Raw genomic sequence first — 19,425 nt, forward strand, 5'->3', positions numbered from 1 at the left:
GGCCAGAGGCCCATCCATCCGTCAGTCTGTCTGAGTCCATCTGCCAGGGTGGACTCTCCCAAACCTCACACTTGGAACTCTGCAGAGTCTGCCTTGCCTCACTTTCGGACAGGAGGTTAAGTTGGCATTAAGCACAGACGGCCTTTTGGGAACGCCATCTGCAGCTCACTTGTGTTTGGATCCAGCCTAATTCTTCTGGAGTTCTCCCTTGGTTGGAATTCTCACATCTCACTGAAGAAATTTCATGCCATAAATTTATGACAAAAAATGAGATAAGGGAGAAGAAGTTTAAAAACTACTGCTGTGACTGCAGCCATGAAGTTAAAAGACACTTGCTCCTTGGAAGGAAAGCTGTGACAAACGTAGACGGCGTATTAGAGCAAAGACACCACGTGGTCGACAAAGGCTCGTGTAGTCAAAGTTACGGTTTTTCCAGTAGTCACGTACGGATGTGAGATTTGGGCCATAAAGAAGTCCAAATCTTCTTTAACGATTTGGCTGAGTGCTGAAGAACTGGTGCTTTCAAACTGTGGTGCTGGAGAAGACTCTTGAGAGTCCCTTGGAAAGCAAGGAGATCAAACCAATTAATCCTAAAGGAAATCAACCCTGAATGTTCATTGGAAAGACTGTTACTGAAGCCCCAGTACTTTGGCCACCTGATGAGAAGAGCTGACTTGCTGGAAAAGACCCTGATGTTGGGAAATATTGACGGCAATAGGAGAAGGGGGCAGCAGAGGATGAGATGATTAGATAACATCACTGACTCAGTGGACATGGATCTGGGAGACAGTGAAGGACAGGAAAGCCTGGCATGCTGCAGTCCATGGGGTCACAAAGAATTGGACATGACCTAGTGACTGAACAACAGCAATGAAGGTAAAAACAGAACTTATCTCTTAAAACCAAGTTTAATTCAAATCAAAAGGATTAAAATAAAGAGAATGTGAAGACACCTGTGAATTTCAAGATCAAGTTTATTTGGCGCTTCAGCTACTGGGGTGGCAAATATATGAAGTTACTTTAAAGAGGTGCTGTCAGTCGTACAGCACAGTTTGAAATACGCGGGCATTAGGGACCCCGACATTGTAGATCTGGGGGGCAGGCTTGGGGCTCTGAGGTGTCTGCTCTCAGCCCCCGTCTCTGAGTCTGGTGATCTGAGTCTGGTCCGCAGGGGGCCACAGAAAAGGGGTTTCCCATCTGCAGCAGACTTTTCCTGCATAAGCAGCCTCTCCCTGGATCCGGGCTCAGAGCGGGAGCGGGACCTCCCCAGACGGGATGGGCCCCTCATACCAGCTGGCTTGCTTCTCAGGCCACTTCCCCGTCCTGTCGCCCAAAGTCTGGCATCTAACACCCCCAGCCCACCCCAGGCCACATGGTGGGGGTTCAGTATGAACAGGAGGGGCCTGGTGCTGGTGGGCGGACAGGCATCCTGGCGGCAGTGGGCAGCTGCTGCTGCCCCGCTCTGTCCAAGAGCGCTGGCTAGACTCCATACCAGCCCAGCTCGGGCGTGTTCCGCTCTGATGGTGAGAGGTGGAGAAGCAGGCCGAAAGACCCTTCCACCGCAGGGAATGTGAAGACTCATCCGCGTTTGCCCTAAATTGTTCCTGGTGTTGAAATTGGCTGGTGACTCAAGTATCAAGTTGGTGACTGTGAAGCTGCGTGTTTTGAGGACATTTCCATGTATTTGATGGGTGACAGCTTCATGGGCCAGTCTCTTATGGATGTTCTAATTTGGAAACGATTGAAATATTTCAGTATTTGGTTAAAGTTGGATGAAAATGTTTTCCGCATTTCATATTATGCTCTGCTGACCTTGAACAGAAGTGCAGTGGTTTACACCGATGGGTTTTTCTCATATTTTCTTTGAAATTTGTGGAGTCTGTATTTTTAGAACCCAGCAAACTCATTAATGTTTTTCTTTTGATCTAAGACCATTGGGACTGTCTTTCTTTTCAAGCAAATCTCTGGCATTAAATTAAAAAAAACAGAAGAAAGAAGAAAAAGAAAAGTCAGATGCCAGGCGATCTTGGAGGTATTCTGAGGTTTCTGACACATGGTCATACAGGGTTCTGACAAAAGCAGTTTCCTGGAGATTCTAAGACCCGGGTCTTTTGAGTGATGGATATGTAAGAGGAACATTGTCGCCAAGTGATGCCTGATATTTGTCATCCTCCTCCACTGCCCGAATCTCACAAGTGCTGTCCTGATGGTCATCGCAGAGTGACCGGTGCCCATGTTGGGGTCTCCGTGGGCATGAGTGTCATCAGCACGTGAGCACGGAGGGCCTGCAATGCTGTGCAGATGGACGCCACGCCATCATGGTTGTGATGACTTCTGGACCCCTCACTCTCTCCCTGTGAAAAACCTGAGTGATACACATCTGGGCGTTCACTCCGGCCAAATAGTGACCGTTGGTCTAGAAGCCTTGGGGTTGCTTACAGGCCCTTTGTCCGAGTCGGGCTGCTGTGGCGAATGTCTCTTCAGCATGCTCAGGGCAGGCTGGGCCCTGGGTCCATGGGACCATCTGCATTCACCCACATGACCCGGGCCACTTGCGGGGGACGTCCTGATGACCTGGGTGGGACATGGACTCTGCTGGTCCTGCAGGGAGAGCTCAGGCCCCAGCTCTGTTGCTGGACATTCTGTGAAAGGCATGACCCACACACACGGAGAGTACCGAGGTTTTCCAGTGGATTTCTGCGAGGCCTGAGAGTGCCGGTCAGCCCCTCTCGGTACAGTGGTGCCCTCTCTGAAGTGCTCTGTGTGCTTTTACTGTAACTTTATTAAAATGCACGATGTAAACCCTGAGAGCGGTGCAGGCGTGCAGCCCAACAGGACTGGTATGGCCCCACCGGCCTCTCTCCCCTCCCCGGTCTGGGGCAGGAGGTGCTGTGGGTCTCCACATGGTTAGAGATAGGGCTGGGGTGGTAAGCTCCTGGCCTCTGCACACCCCGAGCTCCCAGAGGTCAGGGAACCATGCAACCAGGACGAGATGCCAGGCTGGCGGGCTGCACCTGACTTCTCATGTCTGAAACAGGGGGTTGGGTCAGGCGAACACGAGGAAGTCTATCTCTCTGAAGGTTTTTCTGATCACGGACGTGTGGTGGTCAGCAACTCTTGCTTATATTTGGAGAGCCGAGAAATGGACTGGAAGCTGCATCACTGACCGCTTGCCTAGGCTTCAGATGACCTGCCCCGGAAGAAGGCAGGGCCTCTGAATTTCCCTCTACCTTCCAGGGAGGCTTTGTTATCTGGCGACAGTGCCCAGGACCAGGGCACAGTTTGGTTGCTCGAAGTCAGTGTTCAAGCTGGTTTTAGAAAAGGCAGAGGAACCAGAGACCAAATTGCCAACATCTGCTGGATCATCGAAAAAGCAAGAAAGTTCCAGAAAAACATCTATTTCTGCTTCATTGACTATGTAAATGCCTTTGACTGTGTGGATCACAATAAACTGTGGAAAATTCTGAAAGAGATGGGAATACCAGACCACCTGACCTGCCTCTGAGAAATCTGTATGCAGGTCAGGAAGCAACAGTTAGAACCGGGCATGAAACAACAGACTGGTTCCAAATAGGAAAAGGAGTACGTCAAGGCTGTATATTGTCACCCTGCTTATTTAACTTCTATGCAGAGTACATCATGAGAAATGCTGGGCTGGAGAAAGCACAAGCTGGAATCAAGATTTCCAGGAGAAATATCAATAATATCAGATATGCAGATGACACCACCCTTATGGCAGAAAGCGAAGAAGAACTAAAGAGCCTCTTGATGAAAGTGAGAGTGAAAAAGTTAGCTTAAAGCTCAACATTCAGAAAACTAAGATCATGGCATCCGGTCCCATCGCATCATGGCAAATAGATGGGGAAACAATGGAAACAGTGGCTGATTTTATTTTTCTAGGCTCCCAAATCACTGCAGATGGTGACTGCAGCCATAAAATAAAAAGACACTTACTCCTTGGAAGGAAAGTTATGAACAACCCAGACAGCATATTAAAAAGAGACATTACTTTGTCAACAAAGGTCCGTCTAGTCAAAGCTATGGTTTCTCCAGTAGTCATGTATGGAGGTGAGAGTTGGACCATAAAGAAAGCTGAACACTGAAGAATTGATGCTTTTGACCTGTGTTGTTGGAGAAGACTCTTGAGAGTCCCTTGGACCACAAGGAGATCCAACCAGTCCATCCTAAAGGAGATCAGTCCTGAATATTCATTGGAAGGACTGATGCTGAAGCTGAAACTCCAATACTTTGGCCACCTGATGTGAGGAGCTGACTCATTGGAAAAGACCCTGATGCTGGGAAAGACTGAGGGCAGGAGAAGGGGACCACAGAGGATGGGATGGCTGGACGACAGAGGATGGGATGGCTGGATGGCATCACTGACTCATTGGACGTGGGTTTGGGTAAACTCCAGGAGCTGGTGATGGACAGGGAGGCCTGGCGTGCTGCAGTCCCTGGGGTCGCAAAGAGTCGGACAGGACTGAGTGACTGAACAGAGCTGAACTGAGGTGAAGTCGGTGTTGACCTGCCAGCATTTTCTTCAGCAAAAAGAGCCTTTCCACGGAGGAGTCTGCAGGTGTGTGATGTGTGTGCCTGTGTGCATAGGTTCACATACATGTGTATATGTGGGCAGGCACCTCCGTGTGAGGAGGTTGTGTGTGTCCTGTAAGAACATATGTACACGTGTGTTTGTGTGCATATGCGTGTGTGTCTCTCTGCCAGGCCCTTTTGGCCAGGCTTGTGCCCTTGCTTCCTGCCTCGTGTCCTCAGACTCTGCACCCACATGCAGGCTCTGAGAGGCCTTTCACGCGTGTGGTTCAGGCCGGTTTAGTCATGCTGGCACTTGTCCCTTGCAGAAACCCTCCCCAGGCCTGTTGGCCTTAACCCTCCATGGTGTTCTCCCAGGTCTGATGTTAGACGCACCCTCTTGATGAAAGCAGACACAAGAGGTGGGGCCGTTGCTCTCATGTTCAAACCAGGATCAGAAATACCACAGGACTTTGTGAAATATTGTAAAAACAAACAAAACAAAACACTTCTCTGCTTCAGCAACACCTGTATCCTCCAACAGTTCACCGGGGGAGCTGGGCGAGCGCGGAGCGGCCTCAGCTGTCCCCTTCCCGCAAAGGTCGAGGCCAAAGTTCACACAAAAGGATCCCGAGACCACTTGCCCGGGGAGCTGTGTGATGCACGGATGGTCTTCACAGAGCTGGCTCTGACCGGTTGCTTCCTGGATAAACATGTCAGAAACGTCTGAACACTTTCGTATGTTTGTGCTGTGGCTTGCACTTTATCTTTTGCCTCTAGGACTTGGCCACCCCAGTTGTGCACCCTGGGTTTTCCTGTCTAATTTGTTTCTGTCTTTGTGCGTTTACAATGATAATACCTATTTAAAATAGACACTCGGCCCCTTTCTCCTCGGCTCTGAGCTGCTCCCTCTGGTCGAGGGATGGCGTGGGCTCTTGCTGTGGTGCTGCCCGCTGGCCGGCTGCAGGCGGGCAGACGAGGAGCCTCCTCGGCGCCCTGCTGGTCCTGTGTCACAGCCCGGCGCTCCGCATCATTTACGCCAAAGAACACCGCAGCACAGAGTTCTTCGTTTTTCTGAGTCTGGCCTTCAGAATGACGGGTTGGTAAAGTATCACAACTTCTGAAATACAAGATCTGCTTCATTGGACGCCAGTAGAGTAAGAAGCCAGCCACCCTCGGGCTAGTGTTCTGCGGCTGCTACCAATGGAGAGCTGGCTTCTTCATTGGCCTTGCTCGTTCTGCCCCAGCCTGGTCCGTGCAGAGGCCCCGTGCTGGCCACGGGGACCCAGTGGAGAGAACTCTGTGTCCCCAGAACGTCGACCCCCCCATGCTCAGAACCACCAACATGTAGTCGCCCTGCTGGGTCCAGAGTCAGCAGGTCTGTTGACCAGAAAATTACTCAGTGTCGCCTCTCCATAGATGTCATAGATGGACTGTAAATAATCCCATATCCCCTCGAGTTTCTTCCTCAGTAAGGAGCGGGCTGGGGGCTCTGGGGTGAGGACTCGCCTAGGAAGAGTTAAAGGGAACACGGTCCCCTTCCTTCAGGGTCATGCTCCAGCATCGTCCTGTGTGTGATGGACGGGGGCCCCACAAGAAGAGCGCTGAGGCTCTGGGCTGTCCAGCTCAGGGCCGCCGGGAAATGTCAGTGCCCCTGACGTTCTGGCTGAGCCTCCTCGGGCCCTTTTGACTGTTCTTCTCCAAAATTCTTCTGCATGAAATGGGCAGCAAATTTGTCTCTTCCCATAATCGCTTAATCCGATTAACTGATTTTAGCAAAGTAGGAAATGATTTGCTTCTTGTTTAAAGGACAGCATCCTTAGAAATGGCCGCTCTGAAACGTGGCTGCTTGTTTCTGGTTTAGAGCGAGCGTTGCATCGTGACAGTCTCTGTGACCCATGTCTCCTGATGCACAGACACGCTTGTGAACAGGAATCTATGTTACTCTGCAACAGAGAGAAAACGATGAGCAGAACGAGACAACACACGCCGGGCATCAGCCCCGTGTCTCAGTCGGGTGGAAGCCGCGGCTGCTGTTGAGACCCTTCTCAAGAGGGCAGCCGCTGCGACTTAGACGTCTGGGGTGTGGCAGGTGGTCTGGCAAGCGGCGCCCTGGGTTGGTGGGCAGATAGAGGCTTGCTCTCAGGGATGGGCCCTGCATTTCCTGCTGCACAGTCCTCCTGGCTCCCCATGCCTGGGTCACCAGCCATGTGCCAGCGTAAACCGGAATTTAACGCTCTGTCCACATAAGAGGTTTGAGAACTCCCCGATCAGTGGCAAACACACTCTTTTGAAGACGGCATTGGAGACAGGAGCGAGGCCCATGGGTTCTTTGGTCGACGTATGTGCTTGTGCCATGTTCCGCGAGAGTTCAGCTGTTGGGAGTAATTTGTAACTCGTCTGGACCCTCGTGGAGACCTCGCAGGCTGGGAACGCATATCACTTTTCCTTTGAGACAGTCAAACCACAGGTTATACTAAAAAATGAGGACAGAAGTCCAGCACAGCACTGTTTTCTCCTCAGCGAAAACACAGGCTGTATTAAAACCACATGTTGCTGAGTGCTGGCAGGAACGCAGATCACGACACGAGAGCCCGCATCGACGCGCCCCCGGCGCACAGGCCCGTCGTGCGAGGGCCGGCCCCACGGCGCTTGCTTGGGGTCCGAGATGAGGGCCCCCAGCAGCAGCATCTGTGCTCAGGCCCGGCACCGCGGGGCAGGAGCCCCGAGCCTGGAGCTGGGCCCCAGATGGCGTCTCGTCATGGCCAGGAGATTTTACTCCTGGGCAAGCAGAGCGTCACCCGCTAAAAATGCTGGGCGGTGGACACGTTTGAAGCAGTATCTCTCAGCGTCCAGAGGGCCTTTCAGACCTAGACAACTTGTAATTTAAATCTGGAAACACTTAAGAAAAATGGGGAAAGCCATTCTTTTCGACTTGTGAGATTCAAGTGAGTTACGTGGGCTGGCAGTCCGCAGAAATAAGCCCTGTGCTCGGGGTGAGGGCCCCAGGCGGGATGCTGGTGGGGGCGGCCTTCTCCGTGGTGGACGCAGACTCAGCTGGCCTGCAGTCCTGGGACAATGGGCCCTTCCTGGGGCTCAGCGCAGCCCCCGTAACTCGCTCCAGGCTTCCGAGATAAGCGTCAGGGCCGAGCAGGCTCTGGTGCCCAGCTCAGATGGAGCAGGTGAGTGGGGGCCGCCTTCCTCACCGTGACCAGGTCTCCACGGTGTGTCCTGGCGGCTGTTTCCTGACACCTGCGTCGGGAGCTGGGTGGGGACTGCCCCCGTCTTTCCCTTTTCTGCTAGTTTATGAAGTCCCAGGGGTATCCTCCCGAGGAACAGGAGGAACCTCGTGTTTTCCATCCAGTCATCACAGTGGATATTTCACCGTGAATGTGTGGAAATCTGTGCTCAGTGTGCCAGGAGGGCTGATAAAGATACTTGACTCTTTAATCTGACGTATTGTTGGATTTTCCACGTGAGGTTGGAAGTGCAGGAGCTGGTGTTACTCTGAGATGCTAAGAAACTCAGATGCAGAAGGAAGAGCCTGCAGGGTGGACAAGGGTACACACAGATGGCGCGGGCTCCCTGGACTGCAGCCACGGGCCAGACGGCCTGTGCCCCGGGGGTGCCTGCCCTCCCACGCCCAGGCCAGTGTCCCTGAGCTGAGTCTTACCATAGCTCTCAGACGTGGCCCCCACGTGGCACATGGCCTGGCCGTGTGCTCCGGAGGATGTCCTTGGGTCCTGGAGCCTGTCCGTGGCCCGTGGGGGTACCACCTGACTTCCGCTGTCCAGGAAGTAGAGTCCGCCTTTCACCACGGTCAAGCCTGGTGGATTTTGGAGCCTCGGCCTCCTGGCTCCCTGGGCGTGGAGGACACCCCACTCTTCCCGCCAGGTCTGGCCCTCCCCTCCGGGACACTGGCACCCTGACTGGTGCCCGCCTGCAGCTGCCCGCCCCGTGAGGTCCCTGCAGCCCGGCCGCCCACGTGGTGCCTCTGCTGGGCGTCTCCAGGGGCCTGACTGCCACCCTGCCCTGTGCCTCCCCACAGACGTGTCCAGGTGCGTGGCCGAGAGGAAGTACACCCAGGAGCAGGCCCGCAGGGAGCTGCAGCAGGTGTTCATCCCCGAGTGCAGCGACGACGGGACCTACAGCCAGGTGGGCGGCCTCTCCCGGGGACTGGCCCCGCCTTCCCCCTCGGGGCAGTGGCTCCCTCCTCGGAGCAGGCGCTCCTGTCCTGGGGAGCGGACGGGGTCCCGCCGGCCCGCTCACAGCCGAGACCCCAGCCCCAGTGCGATGTCATTTCTGGAGGGGCCCCTGCCAGGCCTCAGGTCAGGGGCACACGCACTGTCTGCCTTTCTGGGTCCGCCAGTGGCCGCATCTAAGCACCCAGGTCTCCACATGGAACGGGTCGATGTTATCACTGTCATTTTGTTTAAAGGAAATGAGTTCCTGAGATGCCCTGCTAACTGACGTATTGACTTTAGATGGAAAAAAGCAAACCAGATAGGGTCTGTCATGAGCCAGACGACAGCACAGGCTCCCCTGTGGCTCAGCTGGTGAAGACTCCGCCTGCTGTGCGGGAGGCCTGGGCTCCACCCCCGGGTGGGGAAGATCCCCTGGAGAAGGGAAAGGCTACCCACTCCAGTGCTCTGGCCTGGAGAATTCCACAGACTGTGCAGAGAGTTGGGCACGACTGAGCGACTTTCACTTTAGATTTCATCCAATAATGTGAATTCTGTGCCTTTTTTTAAAGCAATCACTTGACCTTTGGAAGACTCAGGGAGGAGAGAGAGAGACAGAGAGAGGTTGGAGCTGTGGGTGGCGTCCAACTCAGGCTGGCTGGTGGGGGGCAGGTGGGGCCAGGATGGAGCATCTCACTGGCAGCTGGACACGTCTCCTGTCCCCAACTCCGCTTCAGGCCAGTGGGCAGACCCAGAGCAAGTGTCCTGACCGCTCAGTGCCTCGGACCCCCTCTTGTAAGATGAGGGCTGGTGGGGGATTAGACGGCGTCTGGTGCAAACACCCCGACTCCTTTCACCCCTCAGATCCGGGTCCAGGGCACTGTGGGGCCCATGCCAGGTGTCCAGACGCAGCCCTCGAAGCCCTGGGCCTCCTGGGGCCCCGGGAGGAGCAGCGGGCCCGGTGGGCCGAAGACGCCCCGCGGGCACTGACCGCCTGCCTGTCCCTCCCCGCAGGTGCAGTGCCACAGCTACACGGGCTACTGCTGGTGCGTGACGCCCAACGGGAGACCCATCGGCGGCACCGCCGTGGCCCACAAGACGCCCCGCTGCCCCGGTAGGTCTGTCGGCCTGTGCGGCGAACCCGCGGCTGAGGCTGCTGGCCGCTTGCCGACTGTCTTATTAATGTCTGCTCGTAACCGCAAAGGAAGTCAGTTTAGGTGGGATTATGGGGAATATCGGGATACATTTGCGTCACTGGACAAAGCCCAAAATATTATGAGACCTCTGTTTTCAAGAAAGCTTAAACAAATGGAAGATCTGGTTCTGAACCAGCGTAGGTTATGGCAATTCGGGACTCGTAATTTTTAGGAGTGGCCGCGAGGACTGTGGTCAACAGCAGAAATGACCAAATGTTTTCGTTGGCTGAGAGAAGCGAGCGTTTCTGGGTTTGTATGTATATGATTGCAAAGAAAAAGCAGATCATTCTTCACAGATCCCTTTCCAGAAGGTTTGTTTGTGTTATTTTATTACTCATAAGTGGGCTTGATGTACTGAAGGTAATAACACTGGCGGGAGAATAATCTATAAAAGGGTCTGTTTTCCATTAATAATTTACCAAATGTTATAAATGATTCAGATCATTTTTATTTGAAAATGGTCTGCAGCTTGAGTTTTGATTAATTGGTGATGGAGACTTGTCAGACCATTTACCAAGACCTTTCATGATCTATGTGTCACAACTATACTGGATTAAGCTTACTAAGGAAAAACACATGTTATGTAACAATACAAAACATCTTCCTGAATTTTTACATAAAATGTTGAGGCATTTGTACTTAGAGTTTACTTTCTAGCCTCTTTTCTGTTTGAAGAGCAGGCATCTTATAATTAGAAATTCTGCCCATGGTTCAGACTTTTATACCAGGAGCCAAGTCACTGGTCAGAACTCAAAGCTGCTTCACCATGATGACACGCGTAATTAACAGTAACACAAAACCTAATATTTCAAGTGACTGGTCATCACTTAGAAGCCAGAGGGTGTGCATAATGTGGAATTAAAATATATTTATTTTTAAAACTGTTATGTCATCTAATACCTAAAAATTGCTGAAAATATGTTTTTAGTGAGCTAACATTTGCACCTAATAATTCTTTTACAAACTCATGGAGTAAATGAAAGAGAGGAAAAAAAAGTAGCGTAATGAGTTGGGCTCTGTGTCCCTCAGTCTGAAAGATGCTTGCAAATGCTTATTTCATTTCAACCAGGTACCAGCATTTTGAGTCGCGTTGAGCCTTTTTTTATGAGGGAGAAAGTGGAAGACTTACCTGTTTCTCTGATGTTAGAGACACCTTTTGAAAAATTAAGTAGCGTCTGAAAGCACTTTCTTAGAGAACCATGAGCGAAGTTGGCCAGGTTTCTTATAATTTCCCTGTAATACTTCGTTTCTAGGATCAAAACACCCTACTGTTCACTCACATTGATTTTTCCAACCAGGTAGCAGCCACATTTTACTGTAAGAAATGTTCCTTTTTTGCACTGTCCATGTGGATTTTTTGGTTCAAGGGATGGGTATGGAAGGAAGATTCTTCCCGAATCTGGTGTTTATTGCATGGAAAATGCCACGGGGGCAGGGAGGGGTGTCTCTGAGGACATGTGCGGTGTGGGTGGGGCAGGCTCCTTGGAGACCAGGCTCCTCCTTGTAGGAGCACCTTCCTTTTCACTTCTGTGGCTTGGTTTTGCAGCTTGGCCAGAGTTATGAAAAGATTCTACTAATCCCCAGCTGTATTCATGCTTTTATTCTGCAGAAACATGGGCAGGGAAGCAGGCGCCTGTGCTCAGAATGTGTATGGAGGCCGTGCAGGGGCGTTTTGGGAGGACGGGTCGTGCACACACGCACAGTTTATGCTGGGCTTTTGCTGACGTGGCAGAGCTTCTTCCCAGCTGTTGAGACCTCGGCACCAGCCACGTGGAAGGGCACGGTGACGGGCGTCACTTTGCTGAGCCCGTGCCTGACACCGGGCACGCTGCTGGCCAGGCTCCATCCGCACACCCCGGGGGCATCCTCCCCTCCCTGGCATGCTGGCTCACACCTGCTCTGGTTGGCGTGCCTGGTCCACTCCGTAGAGGACAGACGTGATTCCCATGCAGTTCATTATACTCAGGTAAACGCCAGCGTTCAACAGCAGTCTTTGGCCCTGATTCCCATCCAGTTCATTATACTCAGGTACACGCCGGCGTTCAACAGCAGTCTTTGGCCCCGGAGTTCACACCACATTTGCCATAGGAGCACTTTGTCTAGAAACTTGAAGATGAGAAAAATGTATTAAAACTTAGCAGTAAACACTAACGGTCACTTCGAATGCATGTGTGTGCGTGTTATGAATTGGTGCAAACACGCGTGGCAGCAGCCTGTGAGGAGGGCGGGGAGTGTCCACTCATGGCTGACTGCAGTGGAGCAGAGGGGCCCGCCTGCCACGTCCCCCGGCCCACTCCTGCCCGAAAGACCTTCAAACCAAAGGATTCTTTTATTTCACAATTATGTGTTTCTAAGTCATTAATGCAAAGCACCCAAATTCTTATGAATCAATACGAAAACTGGAATAATGAGGCAATCTAGCAGAAAAAGTCAGAAGTCTTGAACGGTCAGCATTTTATAAATGAGGAAACCCTAAGGACAAAGCTCAGCTGGTAAAGAATCTGCCTGCGATGCGGGAGACCTGGGTTCGATCGCTGGGTTGGGAAGATCCCCTGAAGAGAGGGAAGGCTACCCACTCCAGTGTTCTGACCTGGAGAATTCCATGGACTGTGTAGTCCATGGGGTCACAAAGAGTCAGACACGACTGAGCGACTTTCAGGGAAAAAAAAGGACCAGTGAGCAGAGGAAGAGATGCTTGGGCTCATTAGTATAGACCAGGGAGCTGCTCACCAGTCTCCGGGGAGACTCCCAACGTGGGGAAGGAGCTACTCCCCACCCCCACCATGGTGACTCCTCGTGACTCTGGGACCCCTCACCCACCTTCGTAAGCTTCCATCAAGTCAGTTCACTTCCTTGCCTGCTGTCGGTCAGGAGCTGATGGATAATTGCACAGCTTTTCAGGAGTGGACGGCCAGCCTTGTCTTTCCTTCTGGCTGTGGACTCATGACTCTCAATGGAGCTCAAGCTGCAGGAGGCAGAGGGCTTCCCTGGAGAGAAATCAGCCCCTTTAGCCCCTGTGGACACCTGCTTCCTGGAGACAGAGTCATTCACCGGGTGAGACCCTTGAGGACGTGATCAGAGCCGTCCCTTCAGTGAATCGTGGTGGTCCATCCCATGGGTCCCATGGTCCTTCCCATGGGTCTTGTCCTTCAGAGAACACTCGATCCACCCTCCCTCCCTGGAAGCCCACTCCTCATTTCTTATTAATGACCATCTCCGTGAGCAGCACTCTCCAAGCGTTTGCTGGGCCAGGCGCCCGCATCTGCTCAGAGCTCTGCTGACACCCCTGTTGGGGGCCTGGGAGTTCTGTGCAGAAGCTGCAGGCACTCAGAGAAGGGGCGGCTCACCATCCACCGTCTAGAGGAGGGGGTTCTTGGAAGAGAGGGGCGTGTTGGCCGGCACAGGAAAGGGGCAGAACGGTTTCTTTCCCAGCGTTTATCAGCAAGGAGATCCAAGCAGTCCATCCTAAAGGAAATCAGTCCTGAATATTCACTGGAAGGACTGATGCTGAAGCTGAAGCTCTAGTACTCTGGCCACTTGATTCGAAGAACTGACTCATTGGAAAAGACCCTGATGCTGGGAAAGATTGAAAGCAGGAGGAGAAGGGGACGACAGAGGATGAGATGGTTGGATGGCATCACTGACTCAATGGACATGAGTTTAAGCAAGCTCCGGGAGATGGTGATGGACAGGGAGGCCTGGCATGCTGCAGTCCATGGGGTTGTAAAGAGTCAGACAGGCTTCCCTGGTGGCTCAGATGGTAAAGAATCTGCGTGCAGTTCAGGACCCGGGTTCAATCCCTGGGTTGAGAAGATCCCACGGAGAAGGAAATGGCAACCCAGTCCAGTATTCTTGCCTGGAGAATCCCATGGACAGAGGAGCCTGTGAGCTACAGTCCATGGGGTCGCAAAGTGTTGGACACAACTGAGTGACTGAAGAGTAACCTCCTGTCCCTCACCGTGTTGGTTCCTGAGTTGGGCGGGGAACGTGAGGAGGGCAGAAGGCCTTCCCTGCTTCTGGGCCAGCTCCAGTGACCTTGGGAGGCATTCAGGACTGAAGGCTGCTCTTTGAGCTGCATCCAGACGCATCCCCGGCCTCGCCTGGCCTGGCAGCAGGTGGTCCTGCTTGCGGCTTGGAGACGGCTCCCTCATCCCTGCTGGCTAGACCCCAGGTCTGCAGGGCCAGGACCGGGTGGGGTGGGGGGCGTTGCTTGCTCCAGGGACGCTCAGAAAGATACGGCCACCCCAGGGAGCCCACCGAGCCTTCCTCCATCCTTGCCGCCGCTGCAGGGCCGGGTCTCTGGGTCTCCATGCAGGCACAGCTGACCTGTAGTTACTCAGTAGGAGTTTTCTCTTTCTTCTTCCTTCTGAGGGTTTGAAGACGCACATTGCTGGAGGCAGGAGATGAGTTTAGAAACAAAGGGCTTCTTTCCGAGGGAGGATGTTTGTAGCTGGCTCGCTCTCGATTATTTGGAAATAGCTTCGGGGGTTTTAATCTCATCTTCCTCCGTAACCGCACACCCGGGCCAAGGGCTTACTCCTGGCAGGAGTACAAAGCTGCTGAAGACACTGGAAGCTGAGCCCCACGTAGGAGCTCTTCATGTTACAGTGTCCACAGAACCGCCCTGTGTAGCTCAGCTTGAGGGGTGTGTTTGAAGTAAGGACCTCGGCTTGCGGCAGGGACGAGAAGCTCCCGTGACGGGGCTGGCGAGTCTGTCCCCCACCACCGCCCACCCCTCTGTGAGCTGAGTCAGGTGCAGGGACAGTGTCTCCTGCGAAGCAGAAATCTTGCTCAGTTGGCCATGGCCACAAAGCATGTTTGAGGAGTTCTTCCTTCAAGTGTAGGGTTTTAAGGATGGAAAACCGCCTGAGAGTTTGCCATGCTCATGCGCATGCTGACCGCTGCTTCGAAGACTGGCCTTTAAATGTGGCTTTCGGAAGGCCCGCTTACGCCTGACGGAGAGCCTTGGAGCAGACTGAGTAGCTTTTCTGTATATTATTTCCGTGAATTGCACTACATCCTTTGGGTTTTCCCACCGAGCCTAAAGTTTTGGCCTTTACCTGGAATGGTAGAACTGCGCGTTTGTATGAACATCTTTTTGATTTCTGAAAGCTTTCACTTTATAAAGAGAAGCTGGGTTTGTTTTCTTTTTTTCGTGAATGAATTTCCCTGGCAATAAATTAAGGGCCCTGCATAGCTGAGGAACTTGAAAGAAACATCCAGAACAATTGAATTCCCCAATATTGAAATCAACAACACAGCTGTGCTTCTGAAGTGTCTCTTTATGAGAATTCAAGTGCACATTAAGTTGCTTGCTGAATGGAAAAGGTTACAGATCAGAGGGAGCATTCTTTTTTCCCTCAAAATGGCTTTTTCTTCAGGCTTAACAATTCTCTTCCTGAAAAATGATAGTTGTCAAAATAAAATATTTCAATAGCTATTGGCAAGGAAATGTGAAAACAAACAACGTGGTAAGAAGTAGAAAATGGACTGAGAGGGGCCCGCTTTTCAAGTGGGCCTGAGCCCCGGGGGTGGGGCGGGCTTTGCTGCCAAGCCCGTGTGCGTTCCACTAATGAAGCCACATTTCAGAGAAAAGTACACATTATTTTACCTTCTAACACCTACCGTTACGATGACTTTTGAAGTATTAGGAAATTCACGTCCAAGATGAGGAAAAAATAGCGATTTGATATAGACAACATGAGCTACGCAAAATTTCCAATAAAAGTTCCAGACTGTGGAAATTTCAGAACACTGAAGAATTTAAAAAAAAATTAAGTCCAGCCTTCAACGGAAAGAGCACAGTGTGTGGCATTGCGCCAAAGAAGACCGAGAAGACTGTTTGAGAGTCAGCATGAGGTCCTCCTGGTGAGTGTTTGGCCAGCACCGGCCGGGAGGCAGCTCTGATGAGGCAGCGCTTCGGCCGTGCCTGGTATTGGTGCTGGGAGCGTCCGTCTGTCTGTCTTTTCCTTTCCAGTTTAGGCTGATTTTGCCTTATTTATCTACCCGATGGGCAACATTTTGGTATTAGTATTTTTCCTCTCTGGAAAAATGTACTTACTAGTGTCTTATCAACCCACTCCAGTCCTCTTGCCTGGAAATCCCATGGATGGAGGAGCCTGGTGGGCTGCGGTCCATGGGGTCGCTAAGAGTCAGACACGACTGAGCGACTTCACTTTCACTTTTCACTTTCATGCATTGGAGAAGGAAATGGCAACCCACTCCAGTGTTCTTGCCTGGAGAATCCCAGGGACGGGGGAGCCTGGTGCGCTGCCGTCTACGGGCTTGCACAGAGTCGGACACGACTGAAGCGACTTAGCAGCAGCAGCAGCAGCAGCGGTAGCATGGTTTGTATAATAATCGACTCTATTATTGTGTTGAATATTTCAGTATACATTTAATTTGGTGGCTGATTTATTATCACTTCCTTCATTAAGAGTTTTCTATAAGCTGTCCTCTTCACACTTAGGCCATAAATGGATTTTTCTCATATTTTTTAATACTTAAGAAAACTTTAAAAGATAAACTAAGAAGTCTTTTAGAACTCACTAGTCCCAGGCTCTATAACTCTATACAAAGAACAGTGGGTTATCTCTTCCAGAGGTATACCATATCTCTGAATTAAAAGAAATGTATGTATTTTCCTTCTTCTTTTTTTTTTTTTAACAAACAGTACATTTTTTTCAACAGCACCTTTTAAATATCAATAGTCAAACGTTGGAAAGATTTATGAAGCTATTGACCATGAATGACCTTTTTGCAGGAATGATACTAATGTTTGTTTTCTCTGGCCATTGAAGTATGTAACATTCAGACATTAAAGTGGACACTGATGGAAGGTAAATCAAAAAAAAACCTCTAAATTTTTTTCAACTGTGATTTCCGTATTTCCTCTCTTACCATCTAGAGAAGGGCATTCTCAGATGGGGGACGTCAGAACGCTCAGCTCAGAGCTGAGCTCAGCGTCCCTTTTATCTGACGCTGTCTCACCAGGAATCCCAGCTTTTCAAAGGCAGCATCACCAGGGAAGAGGGAAGACCCGAGAGGAGGGAGCCCAGCATTGCAGCCTCTCCCCTTCGGGATGGGGTTCAAGCCTTCCTCCCGCCCTTCAGCTTCTCAGAGGATCACTGTGGGGAAACAGGCCAGCTTTGTTTGAGTTCTGCGTCCACAGAAGTGTAAAATCAGGAAAACAGCAGACGTTGCGGTAGGTCGAGGGAGCCACGGGGTCTTGACAGACAAGATGGAGACAGGTTCATGGTAACAGAAAGAATCCATTAATAACAATACTGTTAATAACAACAACTGCAGAGTGCCCAGGCCAAGCCCTTTCCTTAGAGTCTGGAACCCAAATTTCAGTCCACAGAGAGCTGGATAACAGACTCTGGGGCTGTACCCCAGAATTTCTGATCCAGGGGGTCTGGAGGGGAGTCCGAAGCCCTGCCTTCCTGACCAGTTTCCAGGTGAGGATGCTGGTCTCCTGGGCAGTGGGGCGCCTGCTTGAGAGCCGACCTTGCAGTGACCTGTCCCTAGCCCCGGGTGAGGGACGTAGGGCCCGGCTTGGTCTCTCCTCGGGGAGGCCTGACCATTCACTGGGGCCTGTCGAGGTCCCACCACCAGACATGACCTGCGCTGAGCAGGAGGGTTGCCCTGAGTCCCTCAGGCGTCTGGGAGGGAAAGTGCACTTCCGGCCAGCAGATGATGCTGAGAAAGTGGAGGTGGGTGCAAGGACTCCCCACGGTGGTGGGCGGAACTCACCCTGGGGCACCGGGTCTTAGAGGGGTGCCTGTGGCCCCTGGCACGGGGCCAGGTGGGTGGTCTGCAGGGTCCTGGCCCGAGAGCCCCTGCACTGGCTCCAGAGAGGCATGCACCTTTGACTCGGGCTGGCATGCGGGGGTGAGCTCCGGAGGACTCTGCGTCCCCGGGGATGCCCACTTCAGTGTTGGCAGAGGGAGCAGGGCCCTGGCACCCACTCCAGCTCACCCTGCCTTTGCTGCCCTGTAGGTCAGGCTGCTCACGCACTCCCTGCCTAGGTGCACTCTCTCGGAGCCCTTCCCTGCCTCTGGCCTTGGAGGGTGACCCCAGGTCACAGCTGGGTCCCTGGAGTCTGTCCTCAAGGGTTTAGACTCTGGATGGCAGGCTCTGTATCAGGGGCGCTAGGGAGTGAAACTCTGGCTTCGTGGGTGATTTCTGCCAAGGAAGAAAGCTGGTGAGGATGCGAGTGAACATTGAAGGCATCTGAAAAGTGGGGTGGGGGGTCACGGACCAGTGTCTCACCTTACTTGGCTAGTGCGGTCTAGGCAGGCAAGGCCAGGGCAGCGCTCAGCCCTGGGGCTGCACTGACGCTGCCTCGCAGGCAGGTGGAAGGTGCCCGCAGTGCTGATTTTGGGCTCTTCCTCTGCTTTGACACAAACGTTCACCGAGCTGCACCCCATCAACTCTGGGAGGTAACCGGGGGGTAACCAGCCACAGTGATCTCTCAGACGTCAGCCTGGTGGTGTCATTGTGCACACTGGTCTGACTGCATGATGACCCCCAGCACCCCACGAAAGGCCTGCGGGAGGCAGGCTGCCTTCCAGGGACTCCGACTCTACCGCAGCCTCAGTGCCCAGCGCCTGCTCCTCCCCTGCGGGTTCCTGCCCCTGCGCTCCAGCCCCTGTGCCCGTCAGCAGCTGAGAGTGGGCGAGCGGGTCTGGGGTCGAACAGAGCTGTCAGTGCACCCGGAAGTGTAGGACCCTTCAGGCTGAGCTCAGGCCGTCCCCACGCTGGTGTCTGAGAGGCCGTGGTGCGGAGAGCCGCCTGCCGGCCGTGTCCTCGCAGACAGAGGAGGCGCGGAAGGACACGGACATGGCAGAGATGCTTCTGGGCACCGGCTGTGCCCTGGCCTCCCTCTCCTCCCGGGCAGGTGGCGTGTCCGTCTGCCATCCTCTCTGCCTCGTGCCTTCCTCCTTCCCTTTTTCTCCAGGAGGTCCGCCCCGACTGCTCAGACCACGTCAGCTCCTCTGTGGGCTAAAACCACGGGCAGGGACCCCACCTCTGCCGTTCCTGATCAGTGCCTTGGGCTGTTAGGCCACTCTCGGGGTCTCAGCGTCCTCATCTAGTGGGCCTACCAGGGGTGCCCACTTCAGGGTTGCTTTGGCATTAGAGGACTTGGTGTGTGTGTGAAGTTCGTAGAGTGATGACCAGCACACAACAGGAAGTGTGTGGACGTCCACCATGAACACAGCCATCATGTGAGTTATTTGAGTGATTTCTGCCCAATGCCTTTCAGTCCAAGGGAGATGGGACGTTTTGTGCTGCATCCCCTGAGCATATTGAATGGGCGAACGAATGAAAGTGGCCACAGAAAGGCCAGTTCACACGGGCGTCCTCCCAGTGGCGGCACGTTTCAGCCACTTACCCTGAGTGGAGACAGGGCTTCTCTTTGCTGTGAGTGGCCGTCACCCTCTTGGTGCACAGGATGTGCACACGCGGAGGGAGAGGTTTCGGGGCACACAGCACGCAGACACCGCGTGTACTGGGAT

General features: G+C 52.8%; 1 protein-coding gene across 3 annotated transcripts in view; it reads left to right on the forward strand.

The window, feature by feature from the left end:
* Positions 1-19,425, forward strand: part of SMOC2 (SPARC related modular calcium binding 2) — a 157,827-nt gene that overhangs the window by 49,997 nt on the left and 88,405 nt on the right. For all 3 annotated transcript variants that reach the window (NM_001098134.1, XM_024996839.2, XM_024996838.2), the window contains 2 exon segments: positions 8,576-8,682; positions 9,723-9,822. In NM_001098134.1, coding sequence (NP_001091603.1) covers positions 8,576-8,682; positions 9,723-9,822 — 207 coding nt within the window.

Source organism: Bos taurus, chromosome 9 (genome assembly GCF_002263795.3).
Source record: "Bos taurus isolate L1 Dominette 01449 registration number 42190680 breed Hereford chromosome 9, ARS-UCD2.0, whole genome shotgun sequence".
Lineage (NCBI taxonomy): Eukaryota > Metazoa > Chordata > Mammalia > Artiodactyla > Bovidae > Bos > Bos taurus.